This window comes from Juglans microcarpa x Juglans regia, chromosome 4D (assembly GCF_004785595.1).
Source record: "Juglans microcarpa x Juglans regia isolate MS1-56 chromosome 4D, Jm3101_v1.0, whole genome shotgun sequence".
NCBI classification, from domain to species: Eukaryota; Viridiplantae; Streptophyta; class Magnoliopsida; order Fagales; family Juglandaceae; genus Juglans; species Juglans microcarpa x Juglans regia.
This window is the reverse complement of record NC_054600.1, coordinates 28,065,827-28,084,109: the sequence shown is the minus strand read 5'-3', so window position 1 is coordinate 28,084,109 and position 18,283 is coordinate 28,065,827. Positions and strand designations below refer to the sequence as shown.

The 18,283-nt window shown below is 32.5% G+C and overlaps 2 protein-coding genes across 4 annotated transcripts; both read right to left on the bottom strand.

Annotated features, from left to right (window-relative positions):
* Window positions 1-1,445: 1,445 nt before the first annotated feature.
* Window positions 1,446-6,006, bottom strand: LOC121259654 (cyclin-T1-3). 2 transcript variants are annotated; one of them, XM_041161315.1, is made up of 7 exons: window positions 5,747-6,006; window positions 4,070-4,266; window positions 3,855-3,936; window positions 3,188-3,325; window positions 2,936-3,105; window positions 2,677-2,831; window positions 1,446-2,318 (listed from the first exon to the last, which is right to left on the bottom strand). In XM_041161315.1, the coding sequence occupies exons 1-7, from the start codon at window positions 5,753-5,755 to the stop codon at window positions 1,744-1,746; spliced, it is 1,326 nt and encodes a 441-aa protein (XP_041017249.1). In that variant the 5' UTR covers window positions 5,756-6,006; the 3' UTR covers window positions 1,446-1,743. The 2 variants fall into 2 exon arrangements, with proteins under 2 accessions (XP_041017249.1, XP_041017250.1); XM_041161316.1 differs by having other exon boundaries at window positions 4,070-4,263.
* Window positions 6,007-6,475: 469 nt separating this feature from the next.
* Window positions 6,476-10,283, bottom strand: LOC121259655 (anamorsin homolog). Of its 2 annotated transcripts, none has more exons than XM_041161317.1 (8): window positions 10,129-10,283; window positions 8,931-9,078; window positions 8,271-8,437; window positions 8,125-8,199; window positions 7,834-7,981; window positions 7,561-7,694; window positions 6,962-7,036; window positions 6,476-6,866 (listed from the first exon to the last, which is right to left on the bottom strand). In XM_041161317.1, exons 1-8 carry the CDS (start codon window positions 10,129-10,131, stop codon window positions 6,828-6,830), a joined length of 789 nt encoding a protein of 262 aa, XP_041017251.1. In that variant the 5' UTR covers window positions 10,132-10,283; the 3' UTR covers window positions 6,476-6,827. The 2 variants fall into 2 exon arrangements, with proteins under 2 accessions (XP_041017251.1, XP_041017252.1); XM_041161318.1 differs by lacking the exon at window positions 10,129-10,283 and adding an exon at window positions 9,862-10,053.
* Window positions 10,284-18,283: the final 8,000 nt, after the last annotated feature.

The following is an 18,283-nucleotide window of genomic DNA, read 5'->3' as shown; positions in this document are numbered from 1 at the left end:
AAAATAGTGCTAGGCGAAAAGCTTATCACACAAAGTATTCCAAAAAAGAAAAACAACGTGTTAAACGGAAATGGAAAGAAGAAATGAATAAGTAGCAAAAGCATATTCTTTTCTTTGATTTTGTTGAAAATATTTATGTTTCTAACAATACTTTGAATGTTGTTAAAACTGATTTTGTCAAGGAAGAAAGTAAAATAGTAGTTCAGTCTAGCCATCCACCTTTAGAGACTGTTCTCATCACCCATAAAGGGATTGAGATATCTGTTTCACCTTTCAAAATCTCGAAAACTGTTTCCAGAGATCCTGAGAAGGACAAGATTCTCAAAGAAATAAAAAAAAGTTATTTCTCAAAATAACTTTGTAAATCTTGCTCTTCATACGATCAGAAAATAGCTAGATCATATTGAAGAAAAGGTTGAAAAACCTAATCTTATTCCTTTGGTTTTGACTACAGATCAACCAAAGAAAATAATTAAAAAACCTTTGATTATCTTACCTGAAAGTCGAGCCAAAATTGATTTTAAAAATCCTCAGGCAAAGACTTTAGATAAGATTGATCAAATACTTAATAATCTGAAAAGAGAACAGCCTTCTACTAGTGCTTTGTCTAACAAAGAAATAGAAGAAGAAGTTCTTGTTGAAACTACAAATGAGTCTTCTAACGATCACTCTTCTGAAGAAAATGATCTTGATTTACTTGAAAAGAATTTTCAAAATATTGCTTTAAAACCTGAAATAACCAGATTTTCTTCAAAAGGACCCAAACCAATGAGTCTAACGAAGAACTGGTATTCCAGGCCTACTCCTCCTGATTTACAGTTTGAAGAAAAAGTTTTTCAAAGTCAATCTTCTTACTCTGCCGACAAGGTATATAAGTGGAATATTGATGGTTTCTCTGAACAATAAATCATGAATACCATGAGTAAAATATCTCTTGTGACAAATGCTTATGTAAATAACAATTTTAGGCAATCTGATATTGTTAAGATTTTAACACAAAATTTTTCCGGTGTTTTGAAAAACTGGTAGGATAAACACCTAACCAAAGATGTCAATGAAACCATTCAGAACGCTGTCAAGTGTAATGATAAAGGGTTACCTATGTTAATACCTTGATTTACACAATTTTAAAACATTTTATTAGCACACCATCTGATATAACTAGCCGTATCAGCGACCAGTTAAATCATCTCAGATGTCTGATTATAGATGGTACCAAGATGTTTTATATATATATATATATATATATATATATATATATATATCAATGTTCAATATGAGACGAGTAGTGGAAATAGATTTCAGTTAATGTTTGATTCTTAAATGAATTTGCACATTGATCATTATTCACTGTATCAGTAACTTCAGAAAAGATGGTAAAACCTCTAAATAAGATTAATTTATCAGTAGAATTAAACTGAAATCGAAGCCAGAATTCTTGTTGGTAAGGGAAAGGGCTAATTTTAGCCCCAAATATAATGGCCATTGTCCTCTACAAATGCCTGAATTGTAAGTTGGTTACAATTCATGTAAAGTGTTTCTGATTCTGATATACAAGTGGCAGGCTGTAATGTATAACTACAGCGTATTATGCTCATAATTCAGAACAAAAAAATTAATGAACTGATATACAAAATTTGTCGACATCCCTTTCTGATCCACCGAAGGACACTCGCACATTAAAAAAAAAAAAAAAAATCACTGAGCAAGATGGTACTAGTAGCAGGAAACTTCAATTCAAGTTCAAAAGCTCACCACCTCTTTTCTCTGTTTCTTCGCTAAAGAGGAATATTCTAGCTCTATTCCATTTTCCAGCTCTCTCTCTATCCACGCCTCACTATCCATCTCAGAATTTGTGGCTTCCACAAACTTCATATCCGCAGCAGTGTCGCGTCTCTTCCGTTTCAATGCCTCTTTGATCCGGTTGGCGTTGATCTTAATGTGGTTATTTTGATTGGGGAAAATCTGATAGCTTGACCTCTGATCAGATTCTACCGTTTTTGGCTTCACCTGACCGTGATCCTCAACAGTACCACCGTCACGGCCACTATCACTTGTCTTAGATGTTAAAGCTTCTTTAACAGAAAGAAGGCGGTCACTTCTTTCCAGATTCTGGATTTTATTAGACCTTACACCTCCAGCCTCGACCAGGGTTCTACAGCTAGAAGAGCAATCAGCAGCTGAGCCTCCACCAGGGTTCTGGGTATTAACCATTGCCTTTTGAACTGGAGCTACAGATTGAGTGATCCTCCCATGTGTAGCTGGCGGCACTTGTTTTCTGTTTTGCTTCAACGTGAGCATCATATGCTGGATGACCTCTGAAAAAGCTCATCAAGTTCAAAAAAGGCTTCATATAAAAAGACAGCATGAATCTAACTGTCAATAAGACCGGGTATGGAGAGGTTGAACACACAGATACGGCAATCCAACTGAAACCAAGCAACCATTTTATGAGATGAAGAGATGACGCATAAATCCTACCATCCATGCTTTTGAAAATACAAAACAAAACAGAATAATCGTGAAGTTTCCAATGTACAATTGTGAAGTTTTTATTCGATATTATATCCTTTCTGTCCAAATTACATGGTAGAAAGACAAACATGAAGCTAACTTCAATCTGCACAAGTCATAATTCATGACATGGAAATTGTGAGGCAAATTTCCATAACTAACCTTTTAACTGTTTCTGTGAAATTTCAAACTCCAGCCCCCAAAAATTTTCCTTCTTCGTAAGCAGTTCCATACTTTCTAAAGCAGTGGCAGCAAGAAAGATGGAACCAGCCGCAATATAATGAGGCTTGTACTGCAAACACAACGTTGTCCGAAGCCTACATGTCCCATTTAAAGGAGGCTTCTTAATAACCAAAAATATCCACACTAACATCTATTCAATACCACCAAAAAAAAAAAACGGACCAGAACAAAGTCTTACGAGTCATTCACAAAATTCCATGCTACTTTAGCAAGGTTAGAGAGATCCAATTTTTTCAGACCGGTAACAAGAGGCTGGTATGGAAGTTGAATATCAAGATCAAAAGCAATTGTTGACAACAAAAGCCTCTCCCCGATTAAGATTAGTTCCCTCTGCTTATCATATAGTTTCTGCATGCATGTATTGGTGGTAAATAAGAAACAGTGATCATGTCAAATATAGTCACAAGGAAGCATGGGAATCTCATCTTACACGTTCTTTTCTTATTCTTTGCGGGGCTAAAGAATCCCATTCATACACCATCTCGTAAGACAGAAGAACAACATCCTTCAGGAAGCGTGGTGTGTCCCCTATTTTGCAAGCAAGAAATGTGCTTGCAGTAGCAATTGTCTGTAAAATGGGGCACCAACATTGGAATGTGAAGAAGCATAACCAACCTAATAAATATAATCAATAATTGAGCATATTCTTTCAAGCTTCCACCTTCTGCATGTCAAGAAAAACTGGCTTTCACTGAGAAAAAAGGTCAATTAGTATTGAAACCATGTCTATTTCAAGTGAACATTTGATATCCTTTGATTCTTTTAAGGGTACAGAATTACAATATTGAGGATAACAAAACAGCAAAGATGCCTCAATAGGACAATTTTCAACATGATATATAGCTTGTCTACTATTGAAAAAATTGCAATAGTTTATGCACCATAAAAATTATTTAGAACACTTTTCTCATCCATCCTCCCCTGTGCCACTTACAGATTCAGTTGCAGGGATCTAATATTTATAAATTGAGGGAAGGGTGTGACATGCAAACTGATCAATGGAGCATTTAAATGGTATGCTCAAATATATTTCACATAGTCAAACGGTATCCATTTCAAGAACATAAACTAACTTCTTAGCATAGAATAATATCTACCTGCCAATCATTCTTAGCATGAGATTGACGCATATAAAACCGGTGGCACAACAACATTCCACTTGCTATTTTCACCTGAGGCCTGAAAAGCAGAAGCAGACCATCATCGTCAAACACCATGCAAGGTGAAATACCAAAATTCATGACAGGCAATTAAATCTTCTGGCACTAGTAGATCTCAAAGCTAAATGTTATGAACTAAAACTTAAACTTACACTTTAAGCTTCTCGCCAAGCCTTTGAATAAATTTGCAGTATGACTCCCGCAAATGCGACTCATACTCCAAATCAATTCCATCCTTCCTGGAGGGGGAATGGTCTTCAATTTCTTTTCTACTGAAATACCACTGACGTATATCGCAATGAGGTTCTTCTGGCAAGCACATGCTTCCTGCAGCTCTAGAAATCCCCTGCTGATAAGAACTATCAATGAAAGATGATCCAACAAATTTCAAATCTGACAACTGGGCCTCTTGGTTTTTCTTTTTTTTTTTTTTTTGACAAGTAGTATGTAGCAGCTTTCCCTTAGAAAGTAATCATTCGCAGAGTAAAGGCCAAGGTAAAAAACTGATTCAATTAAATAAAGGACAATCAGCTGGGGAATAAGATTTTGAGGAACTTTAAAAAATGTCTGTTCTTTATAATAGATAAAGTTGAACATATTCAGCCATCTATATCCAGCATCCAAAGGATTACCAACATTCTTTTCGACAACTATTTCGCCAATAAGATTCAATGGCATCCCCTAATTTTTATGGCTTCCCCCTGAAGATCACATGCCCAGACGGCTTCATTTTATCGCAAGATACCCACATTCTCAATACAGATACAGATTGCGAAAGATTCTTTCTGGAAAACATGAAAATGACTAATCTTACTAGGATAAGCAGATTATCCTCTTAGAACGACTATTTTTTTTTTTGGGTGGGGGGGGGGGGGGGGGGGGGGGGGGTGATGTTTTCAAATACCTACTACCATATTCACCCTATTCATCAGAATAGCGAATCAACGAAGCAAATGTACACGAAATAACAATATTAGATATTCTAGGAATACGATAAATCAATTAAATATAAAAATGTATTAACAAAATAAAGATTTGATTTTTCTATATAAAACTACTAGTTGTTAAATGCGACATTCAAATATTTGACAATTTATTTTATCAAAAAATATATTTGAAGGATTACACAATACGAGCATGCAGCAACATAAATTGAAGATCACAAGCAGTGACTTCATTTTTAAAGTCCAGCATGAATAAGGACAGCCTGCAATCCGACCCCTACCATTGCAACCCCTTTTGGATAAATGAAGTATCACGTAATGCCTTTAAGATCACCCACAATCATAAGAAAAGCTTTGTTGTATTGCTATTTTTGATTGATTAAAAAAAGGATCTCTCTTAAAAGTAGAAAAAAAAAAATCTTTTCTTTTCCCCCATATTGCATAGTATAAGGTTTTCATTTTGACTTATGTGTTATGGCCTCACATGGGTTTGGTATAATTCTAAAATTATAATCCACGAAATAGATGGAAGCTTCAGATCCACAAAGAAGCCGAGAGAAAAGTTACGAGAAGAGGAAAATAATATAATTAGACGTATACACTTGAAGAAATTGCGTGAAACACTTAACTGAAAGAAAAACCATATCGATTTTAAATTGAGTTTGACTCCAAATAGTATTGCCGTAATCTCTGTGTAGAGGCCGATAACTCACAGGAAAGGATCATTTATGGAAAAGAAAATGGAACCCGGAATTACAAATTCAACTACAAGAAGTCCTAGGTTACGAGAATTTCCCAAATATTTCTTGTAAAATTTCCCGGGAACCATAAAGTAGAAATAGAAAGAATACAAAGAAAAAAGAAAGATTACGGAGAACGTAGTACCTGAGGCATAAGGAACCGAAGAATGAAACATCCGTTTACTCCTGATCAGAGAACCCTAGCTTCAATGTTACCGTTTAGAGCAGCGGGGGGTATCAGCCTATCAGGTATACGCGTCAACCCTCTTTCTTGGTCGCTACGCTTGAGCGTGTGCCTTTTACGCGTGAGATCTTTTTCTTTTGCTTTCGTTGTGTCCGACTCAAAAGAGTTTCCCATTAGGAGGGATAAATACATACGATATTGGTAACATCCTCAGCCCGTGTAAAAATAAAAAAAATTCGAAAAACATTAATTTCAAAAATTGTATGAAGTACGATTTTATTAATCAAGGGTCGTGTGACTAATTTATAGAGATTTGGAAGATAATTATAAACGTTTATGTAGGTAGTTGTATCCTATAATATAAAAAGAAGCTCCGAGGATATAAATCCCACATAATTTATTAATTTATCTAATCATTTTATCATTTAATTTATGCATTACATATGCTTATCTTTATACCCAACAGGTCCAACACCACAAAAGATGGATTCTCTTTTTTCTTGGAACTTTTTTCTTAATATATAAGCAAAGTCGATCTCAAATTCCTTGTTCAACCACAAAAAATGTTAATTACTTGTATAAATTGTAAATTAAGTACATAAGATGTTCAACCACAAAAAATGTTAATTACTTGTATAAATTGTAAATTAAGTACATAAGAAATTAGAAGGGTGGGTCCGAAGAGCCTTACCTTGAAGAGGTTCCTTGACACATAAAAAAAAAAAAAAAAAAAAAAAATAGAAAGTATATATGGGAGGGAAGAAACAATTTTCTCCTCCCCCTTTTTTTCTCATTAAAATCTTCATGGCACAGACCTCAAAAACTGTTGATTGTTGGAGGAACAATATCAGATATTGTCTGCTAATGAACTTAAGCTTTCCATATTTCAAAAGTAAACTACAGGTAACATCTCAAGACTTCTCTAGTTTTGGGGCAGTTAAAGAAAGATTGAACTACTGCCAGCAACTTGAAATGCTGTCAGAAGGCTGACTGTTTGAACCTCATCTACATGATATCAGAACCCACGTCGACCTTGTCATCTTTATATGTCTGCTGCAAGGAAGTTCCCAGATAGTGATACCTACATATAGACATAAGTTGTGTATTATTCTTGTTTCTCAATTAAACACATCCCAGAGAGATGCCCCGGGGGGGGGGGGGGGGGGGATTGAGTACCTTCTCGCCCAGTTTGAAAGCCGGAAGACCCTTGTAAGGACATGTACTGCACCGAAAAGCATCCCCTAGCCCACACTGCAGGTTGTAGAAGACCGTTCAGAGTATTGCAACATTTATGAAAAAAGGATGATTGAGATATGTTCAGCGCAGTGGAATAATAAAAAACTGCATGCATGATAAAAGAAAGGGCAGTTTTGACATTTTCTAAAGCTCCTGAGATCTACTGAGGTAAAATTTGATGTTTGATCGTCCTGTACTTTCACAGGAAAACACATCTAACAGCAACACCTCTATAATCCTTTGCCAATAAAAACACCCTATAGCCCCCTTTTTTTTTTATATATCAATTAAATACCAGGATAACTAGGATCTAAAATTTGACCTTTGAACATCCTCACCTAAATTTATTTATCTCAATCTGTGTACCGGTATTACTTCTGGGTAGGGACATCACCCAGGTTCTCACCATGGCATAAAAGCCACATGTATGATCATGTCACTTCACTCACTCTTAAAGATAATGGTAATCAACGCGTGCCACACAAAAAAATGTCACTACATGCAGCAATTAATAATTGTATCAAACAATAGATACATACACTGCCGCAAGCTGATTGAGGATTATTAATCTGCTCCACAGTCGGTCCTATCTGTACTTTCTGCTCTGCTTCAGCCCGCCCGCACGTGCAGTTTTTGCAAGCTTTCCTCGTGCTTCCAACTTCACAATCACCAACTGCACAAGAATATTTCATAATTAATGGAACTGCAAAGCCAGGAAAGGGGGAGGGACAGGAGGCAGCAGAACTCCCAAACTCTATGCCAATGAAGAGAGTTAACATGATAGTTGTTTATGGCTCCTGTTTATCTCTTACCCAGTGGTAGCTGTGGTTTCTTTAAATCCTCTTCACTTAATAGGCTATCTTCATCAATCAGATCTGAGTCATCATTGATCTGAATTTTAGTGGCCTTCTTGATAGCAAATGAAGAACCAATCTTCCACGAAGCCTTCTTAGCCCTGACCTATAAACAAAAAAGAGGACACTGAAATTTAACTAACTAGTAAAACATATATTACAAATATTAACCTCCCAATCGAGGTTAGTCTTCCACACCCAAAGAATAATAAGAAACAGCTAAATCAAGGTGTTGATACAAGAAAGTACCATTGACTTTTGTCCAAGGACCTCTGCTTCTAAGAACCCTGCCAAAAGTAAGATGCGCTCAAGAGCGGAGGTTGCCTGTAAGAAACCCTAGTCAGACTCTCACTACAAACTAATTTAATGCTGTCACAAAATCCCAAACCAATTACCTTATCTGTTTCTCCTGTTGCGGACTGAGAAGTCCTGTGAATTAGTATTGTGCCACCAGGCTTCAACACTCTTGAGATTTCCTCAAAGAATGGAACACTGGGAAATTCAGCTGATCTACTGATACAAATAACAATATCTATAGAGGAAGACTCCACAGGCAGATGATCTATTGCAAGTCGACCAAAATCAGGAGACAGTTGAAAAGAGAATATTTGAATTACAGCTACTAAAACCTAGACTTAATGAATCCTCAAATTAAAAAAACAAACATGAAGATAAGAATTTCAAATACAAGAGCATGAAGATTTTGCCATAACAAGGAGCATAAAAAAGATATTTAAACTAACATCCAACAATGTTAATACTTGAATTAAAAAAGAAAGAGCAAATAGCTTAACAAATGGTTTGAGTTTTTAATTTAAAATTTCTCAGGAAAACAATCTAGTACCCTCCCCAGTCCTATATTATAGAGAGACTATGCCAAACACAGAGTTTTCAGGAATATACCCAAAAAAAGGTCACAAACTTGAACCAAATCTACAGAAAACCAAAAACACCATCAAGTATAAAATCGATTTATACTTCAATGGCAGCGATGCAATACATTCACAGGTAATAAGCAAAATCTTATTTTTAGTGGATAATAGAAGAGAACGTACTCAAAGAAGATGCTTGAGTGATAATTTGAGGATTGCATAGTTCAAACCCTCTAATGCCAAGCGCAGTAACTGTAGTAGATACAGCACTGACTGGCAGAACAGCGTCATCTGTAAATGCCAGCACACTACCTTGCATTGTGTTGTTCTCCTACAAGACCAGTTCAAAAGTAAAAAAAAAGGGGAAAAGATGACCAATGAAATTTCCATCTTCATCAGTCAACTAACATTATGTATATTCCATGCAAGGGTTAGAAAATACAATAAAAAGTGGAATTAAAAACACACAAAAGAAAATAAACCCAAAAACCTGTGAAACTCATGAAAGTCTCATAGGTTATATAAAATCTAATAGACCCGTAGTTTATATAAGAGTAATTAATCATACAGCATAAGCTCGTAACATGTTTAATTGCCACAAATTCTGGCGCGAAAGTACCCAGTTTCCAAAAACAAAACATGTACAATCGGTTTGATGAGATTGGGCTGTGGTTTCCTCTTGCGCATTTGTGTCTTCCGGAGAGAGTAAATGCTTTGGGTTTTTGAGTGGTGTGGAGAGTAGATTTCAGCGATAATCCGTGATGATGAAGGGTGGATTCCGGTGATTGAGAAACTTTGAGAGAGAAAAACAGAGAAGAGGGACTAGGCAAAAACGTTACAAGTTGGGAAATTTTACTCAACTTATTTGTTTTGTAATTGAAAGGGGAGAAGAACGACAATAAAACAAGAGGAGAACAAACGAGTCTACAACTGAAGTGATCCTAATAGCTAGAGAGATAAAGATTTAAACAAAACCACAGAAACCGAGTCTAAACCGACCGTTCATTTTCTTTTTCTTTTTCTCTGTTCAAAGGAGGAGAGTGATGAGAAATAAAAGGACCATTCTAATTTATGCGACAAATCATTTAATTTTTCCCACAAAAAAAAAAAACACCTGCCGCCAGGCGCCATGGCTAGATATTTTCGTTTCATATCTCGCAAATGTTTCTGGGCAACCAAACACCAGGTTACGAAAGCAACGTGAGAATTCCAGTATATATCACAAATGAGCAGGGGAAAAAATCCAGAATTAAATACCCTAATAAAATCAAAATGCTCAAAAATAAAACAAAATAGGCCGATCAGCGAAATGCATTGCGATCTAAGAGTATGCTTTATATTTTTATATAACAAAACTCATATGAAAAGAAATATGACTCACCATCGAGAACCAGGAGGATAAGCGACTTTAAGAACCCTAAAATAAGACTTTGCGTGAAGGAATTTCCTACAGTCTATCGGTCACTCTCTCTCTTCCTGTTTATAACTTGCGAATCACGAAGCCAGTAGTTGTGATGGTCGGCTCGCTGTTTTAAATAAATTGGGCAGGAGGGAGGGATTACGTGGAAGAGAAGCCGCCAAATCAGGTTATGACGTGGCCGCTAAGCGCGTGGAGGCATTCTGGGAGCCTAACCTTGGGGTGTGCTCGTACAACGTTGCCACGAGTTCGGCCTTGTTAGTTGGACTGGGCCCAGAGGCTAACATACCACACAATGCACAGCGCTATCAACTTCGTTTCCATTACCTCCAAAGTCCAACAATCAGGTCTCGTTTGTCTTATAAAATTTTTCAATTCATTTCATCTAATTATTATAATTTTTTTAATTTTTTAAATAAAATAAAATAAACAATTTAAAATTTTCAAATCTTAAAAAAAAAATTTTTTTAAATATTTTTTTAAATATTTTATTCAATTTTTAACTTTCATCTTAACTCATCAAATCTACAAAAACAAACGAAGCCTAAAAAACGATACTAGTAAATCTTTTTATTAATTATCCATTTTTATCACACTTTGAGAGAAAGTAATTTATTATTTTTAAGCTGTTTTTCCCGACACTATATCCCAATGTTATTATGTATCTTAATTATTGTCATCGTAATATAGACACGTTTAAGTAAATTCGTGAAATTACTTTAATATAAATTACTTAAAATACGATAGATTAATTACTATATCGATAATAAAATAAAATCTCTTACCTTCAAAATTCTAAAAGACTTTTTTTTTTTTTAATATCAAAATCTAAAATATTGTAGCCCAATGGTACGATATCTGTTGTGTAAAGTGTAAACGACCTAATGTTGAACACGGATTTGAATTTTGATCCAAAAGTGTTAAGATGATAGTGACTAGTGTAGTGGTAGCCGATGGCCCAACCCATGTACTAGGATGGGCTAGCCCGGAAATGGGCCCAAAACATTGACAATACTCCGAGTTTATTTATTTGTTTATTTTATTTTATTTATGATTTAATTTCAAAATGAACCCCACCTCCAAGGCCTAGCTGTAACGTTCAATCTCGTACTTTTGATTCAGCATCTTGTCTTCAAACAAATAGCATTCTGTCCGTGAATAATGAATCCCAGCCAACAAGTGAATCACAGCTAGAAGAGACAGATCAGACAGACACGATCAGACAGAGGAGAGAAGCTGTCTATGATCATTCTTTTATCAGAAATGTTAAACTCATAGAAACTGTATTCCGAAAGTGTCTCGATTTTTTTTTTTTTTTATAACTTAATAATTAAAAAAATACATAAAAAAATGAAAATAAAAAAAAAATGAAATGTGCTTTTCAAAACACACATTTAAGACAAATTTTCGATAGGTAAAGTGGTACTCTTCTTTTATTTGTGGGTTTACATTAATCGATACTCATCACATAAAAGGGTTGAACCGTACGCCAGTTATGAAACCCGAAGTGTACAAATTATTTATGTTTGGACTTTTTCTGTTGTGTTTTTACAACAGTTCAACCCATTCGGGGACATCCCCGGATGGATCTAGTTAGGTTTTTAGATAAGCTTAGGATAAAGGTCCAACTACACGGAAACTTGTGACCCTCGTGTGGGCATCCTACTACTCTGTATATAATTGTAGAGGAGTGAAAATAATTTATATAGGTTTTATGATGTCCAAATTCTGTACAGTACTTTTGAAAAATATTTAGATTTTATTTTATTTTTTCAAAGAAAAATGATAAACACATATAATTTTTTACAACACATTACATAACTATATTTTAAAATGAAGAGTAATTTAATATAATATTGTATAAAAGTAACATTACTTTATAAAAATACACTCACTTTAAAATATGTGTTACGAAATATATTGTGAAATGTGTGGTATAAATATCACTGCTTGCAAAATTTGGAAACCATTCTAATTACACAAGTATTTCATTGGGAAGGAATAATAACTCATTCTTGGCATCACGGTTAACAGATATTATACCTTAATTAAATATCTGAAAATATATTTCTAAACATAACTAAACTGAAATATCTTCAACATATATGTTTATAAAACGATCTAGCATGATAATTGCAACATTTGGGAAAAAAAAATCAATTTTAGTACTCAGGCAGATGACTTAAAAGTGAATTGAATGAATGTCTCGTGACATATCCTAGGTAGTCTTCCATTTTTGGTATGCACGTCTGTTTCCTTAATTAAAATGTGTGTGTGTGTGAGAGGATATGTTGCATCAAATCACAGACACATACTACGGTAACTATACTCTTCCTAAAACATTGGTCACGCATTAATTATCGGAAATATACATAACATTTTTTTACAATATTTTATATAATTATATTTGAAATAAAGGGTATTTTTATAAAAAAAATTTATACAACCTCTTAGTATTCACACAACCTCCACACATCATGCAATTTTTATTATTTTTTATCAAATATTTAATATACGAATGATTGAATTAGTTTAAAAAAAATAAACTCAAAAAAAATTGTAAAAAATTTAAAAATTTAAAAGAAGTTGTATGTAGAGATTGGAGAGGTTGTGTAGCATTGTTCTTTTTATAAAACATCTTATAAAAATAACATCATTTTATAAAAATATTTTTATTTTATAATATTATTATATAATATATTGTACAATATATTATGTCTATATTATTATTCTTAATTATCGATGCTGATACAGTTTTGGGGCGACAAAAGCACCTTATGCAAACAGTGAAAATGGGCGGGCGGGCGGACGAGGTAGAGGAAAAATTACTAGAATCACATATTGAGGGGACATATCAAAGTCACCCGGCAAGACTCTCTTATTTTGTCTCTCGTATTGTCAAAAACCCATTAAAAAAAAAAAAAAAAAAAAAAGGTCCCATTGTGCCGGTGATGCCATCCACTGCATGCGAGGCCAGTCTTTGATGAAATCAGAAAGAAATTGAAAATAATAATCTATAGTACCTCACCTACCTTACCTTCTCAACAAATTCCCTACACTCTGGCCAGTATAATTACCTAGTTGTTTTCATAATTATTTTCAATTCATTTTATTTTATCTTATTTAATTATTATAATTTTTTAAAATTATTATATAAAATAAAATAAATTAAAAAATAATATTAAAAAATATATTTTAATAATATTTTATTTAATTTTTAACTTCAAACTCAACTATCTTCCGTAATGTGTAAAAACAAACGACGAACAGTGTTACCAAACGGCCTTTGTTTTCTTCTCTCTTCCTGTCTTTGCTTTGGCTTTCTTCAACGTTATTGACCATGGAATTCAGGAGAAAAACTATTTCTTCATTGAATAAGAAGGTGTGCATGTGTCCGTACGTTCAGGCATAATTCAGGTACCAGACACTGATGCATGGGAGCAATAGTATATTTTGTCTATTTTTTTTTATATTATTATTATTATTTTTAAAAAAAATGCAAAATGTACTATCCATCAGATATTCCGATAAGCATTTTCCAAATTCAGGCATTTATTTAAAATCTTAAAGAGTGTGCATTTTCATTTAAATTCAAATTTTGTTAGTAACGTACATGCTCTAGTTAATTTCCTATAATGAACGAATATTCAAAATATTGGACCAGGATCTCATTTAAAATTCAAATTTCCCTAGTAAAGTACGTGCTGATCAGTTTTATTTTATAAAAAATAAGGGGGTGATAAATGTCCGTTGACAATATTTTTAAAACTGAAACTACGTTTTACATTATTCAAAAAATCATGTAATTTTTTTAAACGTACTTTTTAACTTATTTGAGATTAAAAAAAAAACTTTAATATATAGAATCCAAACAATCTAAGTTTTTCATTAAAGAATTTTTAAGACTATTTAAACATTTTTTTAAAACATTTAACGCAATCCCAAACTAGCCCTCAAATTTCTCCAATAACATGCATGCTCAGTTTTATTTTTAAACAAATAAGGGGTGATAAATGTTGATATTTTTCTAAAAAAAAATTATGAGAAATGTTATAGACCTAAAGGGATTACAAAAAAAAAAAAAATTATAAATTTTTGTGATTTCATGTGACCGTTAGATCTGCACTATGATAAAAATAATTTTATAATCTAACATATCACGTCATTATGTATGTTTATTTTTATATAATCTTTTTGTAATTATAATATTTTTTATCCTATATTTAAACATGATCGTATAGTAACATTAGACGGATAGTAAGGGATTAATGAAGCCTTGATCATGACATTGCAATGAAATAAAAAAGAGTCTGTGAGTACATAATTTCACCCCCGGCCCTTGGCATTATTTTCCAAAAGAGAAAAAGAAGAGGAAGAAGAAAACTACAATCTATACTTTTCCCATCCACTAACTAAGCGGCAGCCTCCTATGATTTCCAACTTCAATCAACTTTTGCTCAACTTTGTCGTTGTTTGCTTTGAAGCCACTCCCCGTCCAACTAACATGTGGACCATAATGGAGGCTGCTTCTTTATCAGCCCGAACAAAACTTCACCAGCTGGACCTCCAAACATAGATATGCCTGTTTGACTTCATTTCAGTTTTATTTATTTATTTATTTTAGTTTATTGTGTGTGTGGACTGTGGAGATGGGTCAGTGAGCACTTAAATTGAGAGTAATTTTATATATAATTGTAAAGTTTATAATCATCGCGTAATCGTTTTAGAAAATAACGAGGTCTATTATTAAAAAATTAATTTTTTTTAATGAATTTTATGTTTTATTTTATTTTTTTTAAATGATTATGCAGTAGTTACATAATTTAATAAATATTTTTTCTCTTAAATTAATTTAAAATTAATGGTGGATAAGACTCAAATTATTTATTTATTGCATGCTTTCAAGATACAAAGCATAAAACATGGTATATATAAAAGCTAAAATGGCAATAAATTGTGTTTAGAAGAAAGATATGCTCGGAAGTAGTGTCGACCCAGCAAAGTGTCACGTTCAGATCCTAAGATTTCTTGCGATGACACTATCTTTCATGTGGATCTATAAAAGTAGCCTAGTAATGGCCTAGTGGCCTCATCCTTCCTTCTTCTTCTCATGACAATTATTATTATTATTGACAGTAGGATCCACTGAGGTTTTTTTTTTTTTTTTTTTTTTTTTTTTTTTTTTTTTTTTTAATTTTATAATCGACCCATTCATTAATGTATTAATTATTAGTGTTATACGGTCCATCTTATTTATTTATTTTATTTTAATTTATTTTATTTATATTGCTGTACCATATATATGATTCCTAGCCTCGGCCTACCTCAACTTTTTCGCCAACTTATATATTATCATTCCAACTCATGCCCTTCCACTTCAAAGAACAGAATTCTGTAGGCCATGTGAAGCATTGTCTTTGTCAAAGGTACAAATCCCACCTTTTATTCCACATTTTCTACTATTTCCCACTCTTCCAGCTTCCGGTTCATATGGCGCGAGTCCCCTCAAGGTTGGGTCTAATTTCATCTTCCAATAAAAATCATGTCATGTTCATTGGCATCCATAAATCAACAATAAGATGGTTAGGATCTCGATATGATGATTTTAACGATTGAAGAGATCATGGGATGCTTGGATTTTGACTCGCACATATAAACAAAAAAGAGATTAAGAAGAGGAATTAGCAATTATATATATAATTAAGGTGGTGAAATTAATTTCAATCCATTTAATTTCTTCGTTTTTGTATGAAAGAATAAACCTAAAGTTCAAGTAATTATTCGTCGAAATTAAAACAAAGGAGATAAATATATGAAATTTTCAAATAATGATAGTACGTATCAATCATTGAGTAGTACTATGAAAAATAAATATTCTTCGATCCCATACTTCGTAGAAGCTAAATATAGATTTATTCATAATATTTTGTATAATATATTGTATAATAATATATTAAATAAATAATATTTCTATAAAATTATATTATTTTTATAATATATTTTATAAAAATACTCTTATTTAATACAGTATTATATAATATATTATATAAAATATTATGGATATATTATTATTTAAATATATATATATATATATCCATGGGATTGAGCTAGCAGCTCGATCAATCGTACTTCCCAATCCCCAAAATGAATCAAAGTGCAATCATTTTCCTGGCCAATAAGTGTTTTTTTTTTTTTTTTTTGTTTTAATTTGCGAGCTGACGCCAATAACTTATAAATTTATAATGATCAATAAATAAACTTCCTCCTTCGTTGCCACTACGTACGTACGTTAATAAACAGCCATTATGTCACAGATAAAAGGGTTTCTTTCTAGCCTCTAGGAAAGATCAATTTCATGTAATTAATATTAAATGGAAGCTGGTAGGAATTAATTAGCAAGAGATAAGAAGCATTTCTTTTCAGTTATTCTGTCGACATTAAAAAACTAGTTCCACTCAACTATAGATCAACTGATTTTGTATTGTGTTACCATCACATTATCATGACCACAAAAAATAAAAATAAAAAAAAAAGGAAAAAAAAATCCTCCAACTTTAATTGGACTTTTCGAACAGATCGATCATGAAAATTAATAATGATCATCATCATAAAAGACGATCGAAATCGAAACCCTCAGCTAACTTCAACGGATCCTTTTCAAACTGATAACAACAGACATTCACATTATATATATATATATATATATATATATATATATATATATAGCCTCACGTTTTAAGAAGGATGTTATCATGAATAATTCAATGATCCACTACTAAAGCTAGCAGCTAGCTTGGATCGCTGTTTTTGAAAATGCTGGCCTAGAAATAAAACTGATATTTAAATGGCTGGCCTAATATTCGACATGATCACACGCACGAGAAAGAATGAAATTATCTTTTAAAAATAATAAAAAGAAATCAAACAATGCTAGTAATTAATTAACCTATAATTGAAAGAAAGCCGCCCTAGTCTTGTTGGTTGAAACAGATCGATCAAATAGCAGAAGACATATATGGCACCGGTAGCGCCACTTTCGAACTAATTAATATACATACGTATACATATATTTATATCATGTCATGTGTAAAAGTAACGCGTTTGCCTGCAAATAAAGATAAGGATATGTTTATTATTTCCAACCACCTACTCATTATTCTCTTTATTTTTTTAATTATTTTTTACTTAATAATTAAAGAAATGACTATTAATAAAGTTTATATTTTTTTAATAATTAAGGAGGTTAAAAAATACTTAAAAAAATAAAATAATAATACTTAAAAGAAAATAATAATAATAATTTTTTTTAAAATATACTATAAAGTAATATAAAGTAGTAAATAAGTAATAAGAAATAATAAGTCTACCATTATGTCTTATATGAATGAATAATTGAAAGATGATGATTCGGATCATACTCATCCAATTAGGCATTAATAAAACTAGCTAGAGATCATCCACGTCCTAGTTTTGCATCCGACGTCTGTAGATCGAAGTACTATATATCATTCTTTAAATATATATATATATATATATATATATATATATATTATATTCTCTCGAGCATGCGTTTGAAAAAGAATCCATTATAATGGTCTAAAACGGTGTAGAACTTTCCAACCATACACTAGGGTTTCATGGCGCTAGCTAGGCAAAATGGTTAGGGGCCACGGGCGGATCGGCTTAATGGACGTACACGAGGCGATTGACCCTTCCAACTTTGAAGAATTATTTTTAACGTCTGTATATTTGAATATCTCCCCCTATCTCATTTTATTTATATATATATTTTTAATTTTTATATAAAATATAATAAATAATTTAATTTTTTTAAATTATAAAATAATATTATTACTAACAAATATTATTTTAAAAATATTTTATTTAATTAATTTAAAATTATTTTATCTCATTTTATTATTACTTTCATTGCAAGGTGTTTTACATATGAAGCTTTTTTATTTGATTTACAGTGCGGTAGTTTACCTAAAATCAGATGCATTTGCATGAAATGACAAGTGATAAATTAAGTTCCCTGCACAAAAAATAGGAGAAAATGTTTTCGGTGGTCCCGATTGTATTTTATTTAATTTATTAATTAAATAAATATTTTTTTAAT